Genomic DNA, 20,005 nt, shown 5'->3' on the forward strand with positions numbered 1-20,005 from the left:
TATAATTTTATTTATAGTATATTTAATATTTACAGAACTTCAGTTAAAGTATGATCTTAGGGTCCTACGAAAGATATTGGCGCTTACACAATAGTGGTTGGCGAGCTTCTCCTCCGATTTGTGGCGTGTGCCTGGATATTGTGACCTACAGTTTTACGCCGACTCCGAACGGCGATTGTATTTTTATGAGAAGCTGCTTTTCACGGTAGAAATATATTCGGATGTTTGTCATTTCCTGCGGTGGGCGTCTGCTATTAACAAAAAAACTTTTTTCGGAAACCGGGCTTACCCACAGGCCCTGCAGAGTAGTATAGTGCTCTTTTAACCACTACAACTCATCGGCCCCCATACTAGTACCGGGGCTTTATAACGCAATTAAACTCTTAATTACGTTGGTGTGTTCTGGATTACCAGCATTAGGAAGATTCAAAGTGACTTTAAACTACTGCTAATCTTTACTTCTAAAAAATATTTAATACTTGTACAATGTAAATACATTGGTAATGATATTTCCATAAAATAATTTTTGAGGAGCCTTTTAATTTGAACATGTGGCTTATTTTTTACTGAATTTATTTCCTCTCTTTCTTTTTAGCTGCAGTCACAAAATTCCATAAATGGTTTACCAACTATTAACATCACCAAAACAACTATCAATAACTTCGTTTAATACATGCTATTTGTCAAATGAATTTGCTTTAGCAGATCTACACTGAGAAATAACTCCAAGCAAAGTAAAATAGAAACTAAAGTGAAAATTTATTCTATGTTTTTCAAACATCAATGGACTAAAGTGGAAGTTTTAATGTTACCAAGAAGATAGTAATTGAGTGGGAAAAATTAAATCATATTAAAAGTGAATTATTAACAAAAATTACTTAATAAATTACCTTAACCTTCAAATAATACGTAGCGGAAATGGTTAGATATCTAATATCTTTCATGCTGATCGCATTCGTTGCGCTAGATCACAGCATCATCTACGGCCGTCAGCACAGCGACATACCAGCGTCAAACGACTCTGATAGCGCGCAACCATATGCGCACTATGTGCCGCCACCATACGAACAAACGCGACATCTATTTCATGTGCAATCCCCCCAACAGATACACAAACGTTCGCACAGAGTGAATAATAAACGCCCCCGTGCCCCCAAAGCGCGTCGAATACGACAATCGTCCTGGCATGAAAATGTGCCACCAGATGCTATGAACAGCGAGGAAGAGCGTGCGGAACGCGAAGAGGCCGCAGCGGCGCTGCGCCGCTATATACACATACAGCGTCATATGGCGCATCAAGAGGAGCATCTGCGACACCACAAAGAGGAGTACCATCGCACTGCCAGGCAATTAGCAGAGGAGCAGCAGGAAGAGGAAGTAGCGGCGCGGTTGAATGAGCTTCAGGCAAAAGGGGAAGCGCCGCGCGGCACGAGTACAGTGTTCAGTATGCGCATGCCACGCATTTGGCAGCACTTGGGCGCCACCGAAGATCTTATGCTTGGTGATGCGCCGCGTGATTATAACGATGAATCGCAGAGTGGAGCAGATGTATCGCTCTCACTTTCACAATCACTCTCTGTCTCTGATGAACTTGACGATTCTGTTGCGCCTTCGAATGCGACAAATAACAATTGGCTTGAAGTGGCCGATAATGAGCAAAACGAAGCGGCCCAAAAGAAAAAAGAAATCACTGTCAAATCGGGTTGCCCGAAATGTGAAAGTAGTCGGCGCGTGGAACACATAAGTGAGGAAGAACTCACACAACTGCGTATAGAGTATGTCAAGCAACAGATTTTGGAAAAATTGCGGCTGAAAGAGCGACCGAATGTTTCAGCGGTTGGCCTACCCAAACCCATTTATGAGGGTACAACTATCGAGGAGGAGGAAGATGATAGCGCAAAAAATAAAGATCTCGATGATTACTACGCGCGGACTAGCAAAAAGTTTATCTTCCTCCAAAGAGGTAGGTGTCTTCAAATTTTTAATATTTGGATTTAGTCATCTTAAAGACTAAATCTCTAATTTAAATCAATATTTTAAAATTTTTCGCTTTCAGAAAAGCGCGAATGCCAACGTTTGGGCACCAATTCGTCCATGTGTTTCTCATTCAAAATTGATGATGCCGATGCGGATGGATTTGATGTGAACACCGCTGTACTTTGGCTATTCAAGAGCCGAACTAAACGCTCACGTAGAAACAACAGCACGCGTATAGGTCCACAGACTATTGTCGTTTCTGAAGTGCAGCAAAATACAGATCCCAAGTATTTGCCCATTGTGAAAACAATAGCCATACAGTCGGTCGATGTGCAAGGTAAGTCAAAATAATTACATGTATATACATTTGTGGCAATGCACATTCGGTCAAATGATTACTTTTTATGTGCGAAATTAATAGCAGCTAAAATATTGCATTATTTGAATGTAAAAAAAGTGTAAAGGCAGTAAATAAAAAGTGAAAACATGTCGTAAACAAGACTTTTCTGCTTTTTTGTATGTTCAAATGATGAGTATATGTGTTTAGGTAGTACTCAACAACATTGTCCAATTAGCTTGGTTTTGACACAAGTTATTTTCTTACCATACTCAACCCCCTCCCCCTTAAAATTAGCTACATCATTAGCGCACACAAGGGGTGGGTTTTGGGGTTCAAACCCCCCTAAAGCTAATAACCTCAAATACAAACTGTATCTTAAAGCTGAGAATCCAGCTCTCAAGGAAATTATAAGAAATATTTGTTATGATTTCTGTTGCTTGAAAAAGCGCTTTGCTTTTGCTGTCAATTTTCATGAGCAAATGAATATACGAGCATTTTTTCTTGAGAGCTGCAAACTGATTTAAGAAATTTTGGTAGAAAATTTCTTTTCCATTTCTCGTCCGTCGTTTTATATGAATTTTTCGTTTTTCTTGAGAGTTCAGTTAATTTTTTTGGTATTCGAAATATTAAAAAAATTTAGGAATCGTGAAAAATCACCATTTTTATCGAAAAAAAACCAGAAATTGAAAAAAGGAACATAAAGAGCAAAAATTCATGGAATCAATAAATTTTTTTTACTGAGTCTTTTTTAATATTTTTTATTAGGTACTTTTGAAAGTTGAGCGCATCTTGAGTTTATAGAACTTTTTATTAAAAAAAGTAGTTTTTAAGGAAAGAACACAACCGACTTCAATTCTTATATTCAAATTTAGGGGTACCGTTAATTTCTTCATGATCCAATCATCGGATCTCTAAACCAAATTACGGGCCGAACCTTGAGGTACCATCTTTCTCCAAAAAAATTATTATAAAAACCGGTTCACGTGGTCCAACGTTACGTATTCCGGCGAATTGATAACCTCCCCTTTTTTTAAAGTCGGTTAAAAGTGTTTGAGTTCTGTTAATCTTATGTAAATAAAGTGCAGTTTATGAATTTTAAAACGCTTATTTATTTATTACATACTTTACATAAAACTTGCATAAATATATTTTAAAGAGCGTATTATCTGAAGAAAATTTTCAGTATTTTCAGGTGATATATCTTCAAAAATATAAAACCCCCCCTAAAATATATTCCTGGGTGCGCCCCTGAGTTACATAATAAAAAAAGTATGGTCACATGTACATAAATGGTTTCTTCTAGCGATTAATTATGGCATTATCAAAATTCCTAAATTAAAAATATTTACTACATGTCTCGCAGATATGTCTTGAGGAGAGATTCCTAAAGCAGTTACTCTTCATAAAATACTTAATTTTCACTTGAGGTTCCAGTATTCCCAAATTCTCCAAATTTACCAAAAATCGCTGATAACTACTTGAAAAGAATACGAATGTTTTTGAAATTAATTTGTGCCAAGAATGTTCAAAGCTCTACTCACTTTGAGCAAAAAATTTCGAAATTTCAATCCGTAAATTCTCTCAGGGATTTGCCTGTTTGCGAAGGCTGCTCATCAATGGTCTTTCCGAATCGGCGCAAGTGTATTTCTAACATAGCCACGGCTACGCTACAGGCTGCTATTTTTCTGCTATCACATACTTCCATTTTCTCTATTAATCACCATTAAAATAGATTATTTATCACCAAAAAAATTTAGGAGATATGTTTGGAGATAGCTAAAAATTCGGAAAAATTTTAGCTTTCCTATGTTAGCATTTTAGCGATAGCGAAAGTTAGAATCCGGCTGATGGTCGACACAGTTGGCTTTTTGATTTCGAAGAGAACTTCATCAGCAAGAAACGCTATGTTTTCAGATCTAAATATTTTAGCATCCTTTCCAAATTGTTTTCCATAATTTTCATCTTTCTTAGATAAGTAATTGCAAAAAATACACGTTTTTCTTCTAAGAGTTTCATGGAACTTTCGCAAATGTCAGCTGTACCAAAATTTTTTCCAACATGGTTGACAACCGAAAAAGGCTTTTCTTTTTTCGAACATCCAATCAGCCGAAGTTCAAACAACTCGCCTTCTGAGATAACATGATAGCCCAGAAAAAAACCGTTTTCTCGAAAACGGCTAAAAACGGCGGGTTCAGTAAAATAAAATCAACTCACTACTTCTTAATTTATCCATTTCCGTTTCCATTTTGTTTGCCGAAAGTTAACAAAATTGTAAAAGCTAACATAAAATCATAAATGGAAATAAATCAGAAAATTTTTGAGGTTATGCAAATAAGTCAGTTTTTTTTTATTGCAAAAAAATTATAAAAAGTAACTTTTTTGAATTGGGACATAGTTCTCACTTATAGTTTTGTTTTCCATTTAAAATTTTTCTTTAATTATTCGAACTTTACAAAAAAAAATTCCTTGAAACTTGCAAAATAAACCAGTTGCGCAAACAACGTATCAATAACATTTTGAAAGTGTAAATTTGGTTTATTGCTGTCTAACGGTGTTTTTTATTTTACAAAAACTAAGTGAATTTTCTGTTATTTTGGAATACTCCTTACAGAATGCTAACAAAAAATAATGTAAAACTGCATTTACAAAATTGGACTTTCGCAATGTACCAATAACCAGTACAAGTTTGAACTTGACCGTACCCGTGATTCATGATACTGTACAGGACTCGGCTGGGTATTGGACCAAACCCACTTTTTTTAAAGATATTGAGTCATATGTAAAAAAAAGTAATTTCTCGAAGTTCGAAATTGGACCTTTGGTAAAAAATTATTTTTAATTATTGCATGTAAACAGCAAAATAAAGGTAAAAATACAAACGCCTTTCGCTCTTATTTATATGGTATATAAAGTTTTTTGTGAAAGCTTATATTACAGATGCTATAACGCGTCAAAAGTCAAATCTTCGAAAAATCAAAAACTTTATATTTCAGAAAATTTTGAACAGATTTTTAAAAAGTTCGTATCGTTCTACTAATTTTTTACCAAAGGTCCAATTTCGAACTTCGAAGGTCCATATCTCGATTTCGGAGGCTAACTTCGAAAAGCGGAGAAATCACTCTTTTACCTATGACTCAATCTCTTAAAAAATTGGTTTGGTCCAATACCCAGAAAAAAAAAGTTGATTTTACCGTACAGTGTTATGGGAAGTTTTTATTTGAATAGAACCTAAGAAAAGTTCATGGCATCATTACAATTATTCAGTTCTTGTTAGTTTAACGAATCTGCATATGAACCCACACTATTCCATTGAATAGGTGAGGGCAGTGTTCGGACTGAAAAAATAGTGGTAAATTAGCTTGAGAAATTGTGGTAAATTCCAAAACAATGTGATAGATTTATATTTACATACACCCTGCTGAAAAAGTGTGCGTGTTATATTCGCAATGTTTTTTCGCTAAATTTGTATGAAAAAGATAGTTGATCCTACAACACAAACCATAAAAATCAAAGTTCAAAACTTTGTACAAAATTTTCTTATATTTTATCAGGGTTACTAGGAAAATTTTTTATTTATTATAATTTATAAGAATTCAAGTTCCTTTTTAAACTTTTTTGTTGGCTGTGTTTATCCACTAAAAAGAATTAAGCAGACATTTCCCTAAAAAAATATTTATATGCCGCCAGGAAGCCACTAAAGTCGACAAATTTTATACTAAGAATTTTAATAAAAGCACAGCCAGGCGTAAGCTCTTCACAGAAAAAAATGTCAAAAATATATTCTTTAAAATAAAATGTTGGTGCGACATTTCTTGTTTCCATATAGATAGCATAGAATTACAGGAATTAAAATTTTGGGATAAAATTAAACACAGCGTGTCCCTGCTGTGTTCCATAAAAATTAAAAAAAAAAAATTAAACAAAATTTCAAAAAATGCTAAATTTTAATGGAATGAATAAAAAAAATATATGTAAAAATAGGTTATTTTTTATGATTTTATTAAATAGTACAGGCTTTTAGCTTTCAAAAGAAGAAATAAAAACCGGATCATTTTTTGCCCTTTCTGAAGTAATACGTTTTTCACTAATGCATAAAATAATTTTTTCATTTTTTGTCAGTGCATTGAGATCTGCACGATTCGTTCCATTTTCAAAAATTAGGTGTCAGATTAAAAAGAATGACCTGTGGACAATAGAAGGTTTATTTTGTTTTTAAAGAGTTGCCTCCTGTGAAAAAATTAGATTGTTAAAAAATTGTACTAAATTTTTTTTAAAAGTTAAATGAATTATTAAGAGATGGGTATCAATCGAAATGTGTATTAACTAGATGCAGCGAGTTGCCACCTGTTCAAAAAAAAAACAAATTAAACTTGAATTAAAGGAACTAGGTCATCGTCAATCAGTGATTTATTCTGATTACATTCCTTTTAAATTACTGGACTCTTAAATTAACTCAAGAATGTTTTTACTCTCCACTTATTTCTTGCTAAATATGTCAAATTTTTTCATTTATCTTGTACTCATATTGATATACATATTTCAGTTACCTTATTCCCTTAGTTAAAGTGAATTTGATTCTTTAAACATGTGGCACCCCTTCTACGTGTCATTTAGAGGTAAAGTATTTTCAAAACTAGTTCAATTGATACCCATATTTTAATATCTAATTCATGTAACTTATTAAATAATTTTAATAAAATTTGTATCAGGTGCAAAAATAAAAAACTTAATTGCACATCTACAGGCCAAGCCCTGTCATTTCACACCTCGCTTTTGAAAATAGAACGAACTATATGTACATACCTATGTAAAAGCCACAATAACCCAAATTCAAACAGCATTTACAGTGAAAGTATGTAAGTTATCCAAAAACCAATTGCATTTTTTAATTTAGCGTCCTTAATTTTACTAAGATTCATTTAAATCCGTTCATAATTCTATTTTTTCCACATTTCATATGGAAGGGAAGCACTGTGCGACGTTTGCCGGGTCTGGTAGTATATTATATATGAATTATATAAAATCACAGTTATCTCGAAAAGGTACCAAGATAAGATTTGATCGGAGATGATTACTGAAACATCGACATTTGATATTCTGTAACAATATCGAGGGTGGTTTTCATGAGGGTTTAAAAAAATTTCTACACTACCGTGAGCCCAGTATACATAGCATTTGTATTAGTTATGCATTTTTAAGTCATCAACAAATTTTTAATATTCAAAATTTTCCTCTTATCATTACAGACGAATGGATGAAGATCGATATTGAATGGCCAATAAAACGATGGTTCGGCAACCACGACCTCAGCCACCTGATACACATTTCATGTCGCACATGCGATATGGCTTCAATGGAGAAAATGATTTCCGTGAATAAAGATTATCGTCCATTCATTATGGTCGACACACAGAATCGTCGTCGGGCGTCGCGTCAGAAACGTGGCATCAATTGCACGGACGGTGTGACGGAGTGTTGCCGCGAGAAGCTATACATTTCATTCGATGAAATTGGTTGGGGTGACTGGATCATACAACCACGCGGCTATGACGCCTACTTCTGCCGCGGGTCATGCGGAAGTGTGGCGAGTGTTGCACAATCAGCGACGCACCATAGCGCTTTCTTGCAGGTATTGCATAATGAGTCCACTTACCATAATACATACCTACATACATACATTTTAATATGCCGATGATACTATCTTACGCTCAATTTGGGTTTCGTTTCTTGCAGAAAGTCGCATTGTCGCGTCGCAACCGAGGCAGCAAGCCGCTTGAGCTGATACCTTGCTGCACCGCCAAACAGTATTCTTCGCTGCAGCTCGTCTTTATGGATAGTAACAATACAGCGACACAGAAAACCTTTCCAAATATGGTTGTCGAGTCGTGTGGTTGCCGGTAGTTCTAAGTCAGGTCTTCGCTCATGCCACTAGTAGAGTGCATCACTGTATTATCCCAATAGTTTTTAAGTCTGTTGTCTCAAATGTCTCTCACTAATCGAAACTTCATTCAAAACGCGTGCCGGTACATATTTATGTAGTTTTAAGCTTCATTAATTCAGCTCTAGAATCACTTTCGTTGTTCATAGAGTCGCTAACATTACTTTTTTAACTACTTAAATTAGTTGTTTCTTAAATGCCACCTAACCTAAATTGCTGCCATAAAATATTTAACAAATATTTATGTTTAGTGATCGTTTTGCTGTTTTTTATAAGAACTGTATTCAGTACTTAAGCTCTCGAAGAGAAGTTAGTTACTATTAGTTTTTAAGATTTACGTTATATGTATAGGTTAGTGTTTTGCCAAAAATTATTTATGTAAGTAGTTTCTTTTGGAATTGTAAAAACTTAGTTCAATTTATAGTTGATTATTTATTAGTAAGTCCTAGGTATAAGTGCTCGAGCACAATTAGGAATACTTAATATGTATATAAAAAGAATTATTATACCGTAGATTTAGTGAAATAAAAGAAAAAATTAAAAAGCTTAATAAAGCAAATAGAAAAATTACATATACAAATTTAAAAGTAAAATTTTTTTATTTCAAAAAGGAACATAACACATTTACCCCGCAAACATATTCTAAGCGTTCGGAATATGTACATATATTAGTCCGGAATGAAGTCTTAGGTGGATACGAAATATGAGTTTCAAAAGCAAACAATTTTTGACTCTTATATGAACCTTTTAGGAGTCATGTATGTATCGTCGGTCCCTACGAAGAGTGGCACATTTCATTATTCGCGTCGCAAAGTAGCACATTTCAGATTTTTGCGTGGAAGACTAGCACATTTCAGATTTTTGGGTGGAAGACTAGCACATTTCAGATTTTTGCGTGGAAGACTAGCACATTTCAGATCTTTGCGTGGAAGAGTAGCACATTTAAGGTTTAAACTAAATCATAAAAGTATAATTTGTATTGGAAATTCAAGTGCTTAGTTTATATTTCTCTAATTCTATTATAAAATTCATGAAATCAAGACGGTATATAGCGTTTAGTGATCATTTGCTGGAGATCATCCATTTTTCTTTTTTTTTAAGGCATTTTACTCCTTTAAGCTTTATACAATTCATATTGTTTTTTGGTTAACCACTGAAATTTTGTTTTCAGTATGTTCAATTTCAATTAAAATAAAGTTTATTAAAAAAAAACCATGTAAACCCACGCTTAAAATTTTGTAGAAATCTAAAAAAATCAACTAATTTTCATTCAAATTTCAAATTTATTTAGTCAGAAGTGTTACAATTTTCTTGAGTGTGAAGTTTTATAGCCGATTAAATTTTAATGTGATAATGTGCAAGTTTCAAGAGCCTTAAAATTACCTTTGATTCTTTTTCTCGCATTTGCTACCATATAACGAATAAACACAATTTATTTTTATATGGAAGAAAACCGCAACAACGGAAATTTTTAGCCACTTGAAACTTGCGCATTATTGCAATAAAATTGAAAGGGCTTTAAATCTATATACTCAAAAAATTCTGGGAAAATAATTTTGACCTTTGGATGAGCATTTTTAGACTTTTTTAGGTTTCTACAAAGTTTTAAATTCGGGTTTGTATGGACTTCTTCAGAGAATGAACTTTATTTTAATGAAAATTCTTAAAAATAAATAAACATAAGCGGAAAACAATATCGCTTTGCAATAAGGTGCTCTTGATATGACTCCATGCACATTAGGGTGGTCCAAAAACAGTAAAGTCGGAATTGTAATGCTCTCACCCCCTAGGATTGTTCTATATAGAAAAAAAGGATACCCCTATTTTTTTATTTTAAAATCAAAAAATATTTACAGGTCGCTCAAAGCGCTCAAAATTTTCCATGTATTGTTATATGGGAAAAAAACCACTTTTCGCAGAAATGGTGTAGAATTCTTGAAAATCAATATTTTTCGATCGGAAAACTCTGGTTCTCTTCAGGAGACTTACAATAATAATACCCAATTATTTGTTTAACCATTTTTTAATACTAAAGATTTTTTATTTGTCCCCCCATTGCATTTTTCGGGGTTTTTGGCGGACCTATAAATTATAGTTGCGATGAAAAAATGGTTAAATGAACCATTGCGTATAACTATTGGGAATCCTGCAGATAAAGAGTTTACCGATAGAAAAATATTAGTTTTTTTTTGAATTTTATACCATTTCTACCAAAAGTTTTTTTCCCCATATAAAATACATGGAAAACTTTGGGCGCTTCGAGCGACTTCTAATTATTTTTTGATTTCAAAATAAAACAAGTAAGAGCAGCGCTTCATACCTTTCATGAACATCTGAAAGTTTTACTTTAACAGATTACTGCATTTGAAAAAATATATATTCGCAGCATACACATATATAAAAAATCATATCCAAACAATCAGAGGTATGGAAGATATACCTTATATAGCACCAATCTAAGTGATTTTCACTGCTGTGTGACCGGAAACACAATTTAATAGGCTTAGCTTCCCACATAAAGAAGATATATCGCAAAAACTGGTATCTGAAAAATCATTGGTATAAGAGATAAAGCTTACACAGCATAGATTTTTACGATTTTCTTAGTAGATTTTGTATTATTATTAATAAAATAGCTTACGAAATTTATCGGTTTTAGCTGTCCAAATAAAGGATTTTTACAGTAAAAGCCCATATCTGAACAATCAGTTGTATGGTAGCAATAAATAGGTTATAGTGACCCGATCTTTATTAATTTTACTGTAAACTTTCTGTTGATAATGAGTGAAAATAGTGCTAATTTCCATGTTTCTAGCTGCATATATGGAGAAGTTATAACAAAGAATCTCATATCTGAACAATCAGTTGTATGGAGGCTATAGGTTAGGTTAGGTGCAAAATTTCATGTTCCTAGCTGCATAAATGGAGCAGTTATAACGAAAAATCTCATATCTGAACTATCGGTTATATGATAGCTATATGTTATAGTAGTCCGATTCTTCCGGTTCCGACAAATGATTGATACATTATAAAAATACACCCGCGTACCAAATTTCATCCGGATATCTCGAAAACTAAGAGACTAGATTGCATACAAACAGACGGACAGACACACAGACAGACAGACAGACGGACAGACGGACATGGCTAAATCGACTCAGCTCGACGTTCTGAGCATTTAAGTATACATTTTAATGGGTCTATCTCTTCTTATTCTGGTACTTACAAATATCGGGCCAAAGTTATAATACCATTTCATGCTCATGAACGGTATAAAAATAGTTGTATATTTATTTCGGTATAGAACAGTCCTAGGGGGTGAGAGCATAAAAATTCCGACTTTACTTTTTCACATGCATTTTTGGACCACCCTAATGTACATATATGTTTCTCGTATTTATAAATAGATTCCCGGAGGAAGACGTGAATATGCGTCAAAACAAGTAGGAGGAAAATAGACGTTTATTCTATTTGTAATAAAATACCGAAAAGCTCCATACACAACATTAAACTCTCAGCTTAGTCGAGGAGAAATAATTATAACATACATCGGCGTAGCCAGAATGAATTTAGGCGGGAAGGGGCTCGACCCTATTAAGCTGGCATTTCAGGGTACTATTTTATATATATACTAGATTTCTCTCACCCGCTTCGCTGAGTGTATGAAATTTTTAAATGCTACATTGAGTAAAATTTATTTCAAGAAAACTCAATTCAAAAACAGGATGTTAAAAATTTGTTTAACCACCTTCTAAATATTTTGAAACTAAAACTTTCTTAAAGTTCTCACTTGCCATACTATATCAATGAACTTATCCCCTGAACTCAATTTGAGATACTTAACCGATGAAAACCACTTACATGTAGTTTTGAAATAAAGCCCTTTGAAAATGATTTCGATTGATTCCCATATTGTAATAAATCATTTAAATTATTGAATAATCTATATGTGACCTGGTCTACGAAAAGGGAGCTTACGTGCGAAAACTAGTTTTCTGTGAAAAAGCTGTTAAAAGTAAGCAACTCGTTTCGTTTACTCGTTTTTACTCTTCTTTCTCTACATTTTTAGTACACTTCTAAGCAAGTTAGGATTTTCTGCTTTTCACCACGTGAAAAAGCATCTCATCTTCCATCCGAATCAACCAAAAAGAGAAAATTGATTTTTTGACACCTAAGCCCCCTTTCCGTAGACCAGGTCACATATATTAATACGCTAACATAAATTTTGTGTCCGTTCGTTTGGCGATTCTACCGAACCGATTTCAAAACCAAGAACACCGTTGGAAAGGCATTTTTCCGTATATGAGCAGAGTTTTTATGGTTTCACAATTGGCTGAAAATTACGGCCAAAACCGTTGTTTAAACATTTTCGAATTGTGTATAGATGTTGCTGCAACATGTTCAATTTGACATGTTTCGCCTGTTGTTTCACTACACATTTGAAATTAAGCTTTGAAATAAAGATAAATATGAAGATGAAGAAATAAATGAGAACGATGAAGTCAAAAAAAGGGCAAAATTGAAGATAAAGACGAAAATGGAGGCAATGACAGATGCATAAGAATTAGGGTAAGAACATTTCTTGAATTTATGAAGTAAACTTTTTTGGCGGCAGTTGGGAGTAAATTGTCAAATTCAAGGGGAATAATGCACATGGAAATCGTTCTCAGCGGTTTAGCGCTTTGAGAATAAAAACAAAAACAAAGATGCCTAGAGGTACAGGCAAAACCGAAGATCAAAGCAAATTTAAACACTTTAAGGTAAAGGTGAAGAGGAATATGCAAAAATAAAGAAAAGTATGAGGATGAAGATCGATATTGTTATCGATATAATCCCGATATTTTTATCGATATAATATTCGACATTGCTATCGATAAAATAATCGATGTTGTTATCGATACTGTTATTGATTAAATAACAGCTATTGTAATCGATATAATAATCAATATAATAATCTATATTGTTATCGATACAATAATGGATATTGTTATCGGTATAATAATCGATTAAATAATTGATTTATATTGTTATCGATATGTACAATAATCGATATTGATGATTGTTATATTTATCGATGAATTAATCGGTTTTGCAATCGTTGTATTTTTCTATATGTTTATGGATATCGTTATCGGTATTTTTATCGGCACAGTTATCAACAGGGTTATCCATATAATAATCGGAACATGGAATGTGATCACATTAAATGACATCACATCACATTATATCACATGATATGAAGAGACATCACATGACTTGACATCACATGATATATCATCGTATGATATGACATGGCATTACATGACGTGGCATCACATGATATGACATCATATGGTATGACATCATATGACATGACATCAGAGGATATGACAACACATGACATAACATCCTATCACATCACATAAAATCACGTCACATCTTATCACGTCATCGCACCTCATCTCATCTACGTGAATAGAAAAAGAAAAGGATGCAAGCAAAGATGTGAAAGATAAAAACAAAGATGAAGACCAAGGTAAAGTTACCGATTTCAAAACCAAAAACACCGTTGGAAAGATAATTTTCTGTAGATGAGGAGAGTTTTTGTAGTTTCGAAATTGGTTGAAAAGCGTCGTTTAAAAATTTCCATATTTGTGTATGGTTGTTTTTGCAACCTGTTCAATTTAAGCTGTTTCGCATTTTGTTTTACTTCGTATTTGAAAATAAACTTTGAAATAAAGATAAATATGAAGATGAGGAAACAAGTGATAACGATGAAGACAAAAGAAAGGCAAAAGTGAAGATAAAGACGGAAATCGAGATAAAGGAGAAAATGGAGACAATGAGAAATACATAAGAATTAAGTTAAAAGATAGGAATCGAAATAAAATCAGCCATAAAGGTTACTGAAATTTATCGAATCATCTAAGTTTATAATTATCGAAATTTATCCATGCTTATTAAGTTATCGCAACGTATCGAATTATTCAAACTGATCAATGTTTACTGAGTTGTCGAAATTTATAGACACATAAACTTAGTTGTCCAAATTTACGGATAGTTATAGAGCTATAAAAACGTGTGGGATTAACGAAATTTGTCAAGTTAAAGAAATGTATCAAGTTATCGATATTTATTGAATTATCATTATTTATAGACTTAACAAAATATGTCGAGGGGTCGTAATGCATGGAGTTATTTCAACTGACAGGGTTATCGATAATTATTGATCTACTGAAATTGGTTGGTTCAACGAAGCAAAGTTTATGGAATTTTCAAAATATATCGATTTATCGAAATTTCAAGGTTATATAAGCTTATCGATTTATCACTGCTTATCGAATTTAATCGTCTTAACAGAGTGTAACGAGTTATCAAAATGTTTAGATAGTTTTCGAAAAATGTGGAGATGTCAAAAGTAAAAATTTATAAAGGTATCAAAAGTTTTTTACATTTTTGAGTTATCAAAATTTATCGAGCCATCGAATTTCACAGTTATCGAAATTGGTCGAGTTAACGAATTTTGTTGAGTTATCGAATTTTAGTGTTCTTGAAATTCATCGAACTGTCGATGTGTATCAAATCATCGGAATTTATCGATAAACTTGAATGTATCGGGTCAATTCCAAGTCCTGCCGAAGTCCTCCAAAGACCTTCTCAGATAAAAAAAAAAAATAGTTACGTTTTAGCAGAAGATTTTCCGGTTAGTTAATTTGTACCGTATAAGTATCGCTACGTGTTAAGTTAGAAAACCTCTCCAAGGCTTCTAAAACTAGAAAAACTGTCGAATTTCGACAGTAACTGGAACTCCATTTGAATTTAACCTTCTGACACTCATATTGTGATACATATTCAAAATCATTTCGATTCATACCAATCTATACTTATATATATATTGAAAGCCGTTTTTTGTGTTCGCAAAGCTCGAGAACGGCCGAACCGATGTTTTTGATATTTCGCACATCTGCTTCAGACGTACCAAGGATTATTGTAGGCACAAAATTTGTTCCATATATAAAGGGGGCGTGGCAACTCCCATACAGACCGAATTTTTCATACCGAATATTTCTGGAAATGTTCATGGTAGAGTACTGGAACTTGTTGTGGAAATACTTATATGAAATCAATCTTATACTCATGGAGGGAAATGGGCTATTTGATAAGAGGGCGTGTCGCCGTACTTTGGCTAATATTAAAAATATGTGTTGGTAACGGTAAAGGCAATACTATTGCAAAAAAGAGCTGCCAGGTGGCGCTGGAGTCATTAGAATACGCCAAGTTAGAACAGGTGCCTCAATGTCAGATTAAATCGACCTGTTGCACAATTGAGTATATCGAACTCCTCTTCACTCCCTGGCGGCAACAATGATCCGGTTCTATGGTGAATCTGTCCCAGAAACGCTGTAGCTATATGAAGAGGAAATGTTCTTCAAATCTATTTCGTTGTGAGATTAACCGTTCTATGAAATGCTGCACAATTGGAGAATTTAAAGAACTTCTTCACGGACATTACGCTTTCGTTAGATTTTTGTAAGCGGCAAACGACCACCGAACCAAAATCTTAGCCGATGAGTGTGGAAATCGTAAACGTGAATTGTTGGTGAAAAGTTTCAATAAAAAAGATAATTTTGGGCGGGATGAAGTTCGCCGGGTCTGCTAGTATTATAATATTTCATTTAAACAAATTGAATTGATTTTTAAAACAAGCGTTTTAAAAACGAAGTAAATTATTACAAATTGTTAGTAATTTTCATTAGAGTTTGAATAACTCCTTTCACTAAATGGCTTTTAGTAACTTTAACGAGACCTTAACTTATTTTATTTTATTCATTTTAGTGCAGTTTTGACAAAATTTTCTTGCTAAAAAATCTTTTGTTGTTTGTCTTTATGTTAAAAAAAAAGCTTGTTTTTAAAAAATATTTTTTTTACATTATTTTATTTTATAATTTTTAGTCCATTTATAAAAGCGTTGTATATTAAAAAGTGTTATTTCATTTTATGTACAAAATTTTGTAAAATAGATATTAAAATAATTCAACTTGCAATGAAAGAGAACAGAAGACTTGGCAAGCAAAATGTTGTTTGCTCACGTTTTGTATAAACATACATATGTATGTACATATAGCAGCAGTTAAATTTATTTAAAGAAATGGCGTGTCGTCCATTTCCGTTGTAGCATGGCATATATTTAGGCGCAATATTTAACTTCTTCTGTCGGGGCGACATCTGGAGTCTTCTAATTCTTACAACGAGGTTCATATCTAGACTAGGTTGATATCTAGAATTTGCCACAAATAGCTTTGCTACACTATCGCCGGCGTCTTTAACAATTTTATAGTGGTTTTACGTTCTTTGGTAAATTACGCTATGTTAGCCATAAATCTTTCTATTTTTTGACCGCCTTTGAATCAAGACCCCTGGACCATATGGGGAATTCATTTATATTTTAAATTGCATTGTCATCGTGATTGTAACTATGCTGAAAATTTCAAGTCTCTAACTTGTCGGAAAGTTAGTTTAAAATCGATTGAAAATTTCCGCGATTTCCGCGGGATGACCAAGTTAAATAAAAGCTTATAAAAAGGTGGCAACCCTTGTGAAAGACTTCAATATTATTCAAAACTTTAAAACTAAAGGTTTCTTAACAATATTTATTTTGGCAACCATATAATTAATTTAAATTTGACTTTTCAAACAGGTGGCAACCCTTTTCAAAATGTATTCAAACTACAGTTTTTTAAGCCTCTTGACATCCATTTTTTTAATATAATTTTCAAATAAATAAATCCCTTAATTGAAGCTGACTTTAATTTTTTTAAAAGGTGGCAGCCCTCATCCAAGAGAAGAGTATGATTTTATATATCTCCATACCATGTTCCAGTAATCTATCAGCTCGAGCTACTCTTCCACGCAAAATTCTGAAATGTGCTGTTAGTTTTTTTAATTTTTCTCCTCTTCAAATTTTATTATTTTTTTCATCAAAAAAAAAAAAAATGAATGAATGGAATGATTAATTAAGTTGTCAGAAACTATCAGTCCTATCGTAAACTGATGTACAGACGGTTTATGGAAAATTTTGTTAGCTTTCATTTGCCATATTTCATTTTCAGTTTCTTAAATTTGGTTCATGAGATATAAGTGAATAAGACGAACCATCTTTTGTTTTAAGCTGAATAACGGTAAATTGAAAATATCTCGAAAACGTATCCATAGAATAAATAAATAAAATAAAAAAATAAAATTTTAACATATCACGCCCCACGCTTTACATTTTCAATCTCATAAATTGTTTATAATGACTTTTGCTAAAATTTCAAAATCAAAACTTATCAAAACAATATCTTTGAGACTGAGAAATTTTATTTTATACTTTTTAGTCCATTTATAAAAGCGTGGTATATTAAAACGTTTTTTTTATATTTTATTTATTTTTTTCTTTTTAGTCTTGTCTGTATAAAATTTTGCAATAGATATTAAAATAATTCAACGATATTAATAGATTGGTGCTTACACATATTAATACGGCACGATCAGCGTCCAAAAACACGGTAAAGCACCATGAATAAACCAACTGGTCCCCAAATGGGACGAAAGTAGCTAGTTTCGGACTAGTCCCAGACTAATTTCCAATTGGGCCCTGCCTGGTCTCAGACATACATACATACATACGAGCACCAATTTATTTCATTTAAAGAAATAGCGTGTCGTCCATTTCCGCTGTCTATCTCTCGTGTCTATTGTATTGTCTTTGAAATGATACCTACCGAAGTTGATGTATAGACTTTTTTATAGGATCTTTGCAAACCAAAGGTATTATAGCTATAATAGGTGTCTGGACATACAACATTGTAAGTTGATAAAACCGTTGTAAACTCTCGAATTTCCTAATTTAGCCCGTTATGGTCACATTTCCAATAAATATCACAATGTATCACTGTTATGTAGTAGCCTATTTGCGCCAGGCGAGGCGGCATGCAGGCATGCTTGCATCCCTAGCTAGCTCGTCGTCGGGCCGGGTCATTTGTGCCTGCCTCTCTGTCAAGTACATAGACAAAAAAAGTATATTCATGCCTGATAGTGCGGTAAAGAGAAGATGGTCATTGCGGAGATACAGAACATAAGAACAGTGAAAAACAAAGCAGAGTCAGGGTCCAGTCCCGTCCTGTCAGGTGGAGTCAACCTTCCCTTCTTCTGCGTGAACTTCACGTGAAGCCTTGGGTGCTGTTGTGTATCCTCACGTTCTTAACAACGCCCCCTAACCTGGCATAAGTCCGTCTGGTCATCAGTCAGTAATTTCCACGTCCTCCGTCATCGAGTGTCCACTCCTACTTCCCTTGCGTTGCCCAAGCGCAACACCCACACCAAAATCTTTTGCTCAGCACTCCATTCTCAATTATCCTCAGACATCAAAAAACTCCTGAATTCAGCTTATCATTTTCTTTCTACCTCTTTATTCCCAATCTCAACTTATATTTACTTTAAAACTAATCCCCTCCCTTTGCACACTTATGGGATCTAAATAAAATATTTTTTCTTCTTCTTCTTCAATAACTTCGCTGGTGGTTGAAATGCAACAAATTCATTTCAACCACCAAATTATTTTTTTATTTTATTTTAGAAATACATAAAAAATCACCGCTTTGGCTAGAATATGAACCCTGACGACAACGGCAGCAAAGTAGCATATATTGCCACGCATCAACCAACTATGCCACAGTACTTATTAAAACTCATGCATCTTACTGGGTACATGTACTATCGATTTTGCAAGTACGAATATCCAAAAAAATTTTAATTTTCGTTGACATATCTACATTTACGTACCAAAGAATATATGTGCGTAAATGCTTTTTTCGCTTGTATGCATAAAGAAAAATGCCATCAGATACCTATCAAAACTTATCAAAAATTTTCCAAAATTAAAAAGAAGTCGATTTTATTAACATTTCTTTATTATATTAATATGTATATGTATTTAACAATAACAACTGAATTTGGCTTAATATTAAATTATATTAAAATATCAAATAAAATTATAAAATACACCTGAAAAGATATGTACAACGAAAAGACATCTGAAATGAAATAAAATAAAAACCCCTGAAAAGAAATTTAAATAAATGTAAAAAGAGAGAAAAATCGCCTTCCCCAATTATTGCCATTTTTGGCGCAATTACATGAAGACCAATAAAAAATACCTAATTGGAAAACTGATAGAAAAGACATCCTTACAATAAAGAACTTGCATGTCAACGATCATTAGAACTTTATTTTATTTTAATTTTATTTCATTTTAATTTATAATACATTATTTCAATTTCTTTTATTTTAAATTTTATTAACATTTACTGATTTAATAAATATTGAACTTATTGATATAACTTATCTGCCCCCGCAACAATCTGACAAGGTTCAAGCAACATTGTCGAAGGAGCATTTGGTGAGAAATCCACAAAAATGTTAAATTTCAGATGTTAAGTGACCTTGAAATGTTAAAAAAGAATGGTGAAATTCCATCCTCTAAACGTTTCAGGCAAATGTTCGATGCAACCAAAATTTGCAGCTTCTCTATTTTATAAGTTCTCTGCGTACGTTCTATTTTATGTTAATTACCACATTTATACCATCTCGCTTTCTTGTTTGTCCAGATTTCTTTACAAACATTGCAGTATAGCAAAAGTATTAACTATAATAAAAGTTGATAGTTGAAGTGTGATTTTTTTTTACTAATGATTTTGGCTTTTGGCGTTTGCATGTGCAAATTTTGGATA

The 20,005-nt window shown here is 33.1% G+C and overlaps 1 protein-coding gene across 3 annotated transcripts in view; it reads left to right on the plus strand.

Moving 5' to 3' along the window:
* Nucleotides 1-8,804, plus strand: part of LOC118735310 (inhibin beta B chain) — a 166,431-nt gene extending 157,627 nt beyond the window's left edge. For all 3 annotated transcript variants that reach the window (XM_036464987.1, XM_036464988.1, XM_036464989.1), the window contains exons 2-5: nucleotides 596-1,963; nucleotides 2,057-2,314; nucleotides 7,564-7,946; nucleotides 8,051-8,804. In XM_036464987.1, coding sequence (XP_036320880.1) covers nucleotides 919-1,963; nucleotides 2,057-2,314; nucleotides 7,564-7,946; nucleotides 8,051-8,218 — 1,854 coding nt within the window. In that variant the 5' untranslated portion in view covers nucleotides 596-918 and the 3' untranslated portion in view covers nucleotides 8,219-8,804. The remainder of the gene's footprint in view (nucleotides 1-595; nucleotides 1,964-2,056; nucleotides 2,315-7,563; nucleotides 7,947-8,050) is intronic.
* Nucleotides 8,805-20,005: the final 11,201 nt, after the last annotated feature.

This window comes from Rhagoletis pomonella, unplaced genomic scaffold (assembly GCF_013731165.1).
Source record: "Rhagoletis pomonella isolate Grant_MI unplaced genomic scaffold, Rhpom_1.0 Rhpom_scaffold_00003, whole genome shotgun sequence".
In the NCBI taxonomy this organism is placed as follows: domain Eukaryota; kingdom Metazoa; phylum Arthropoda; class Insecta; order Diptera; family Tephritidae; genus Rhagoletis; species Rhagoletis pomonella.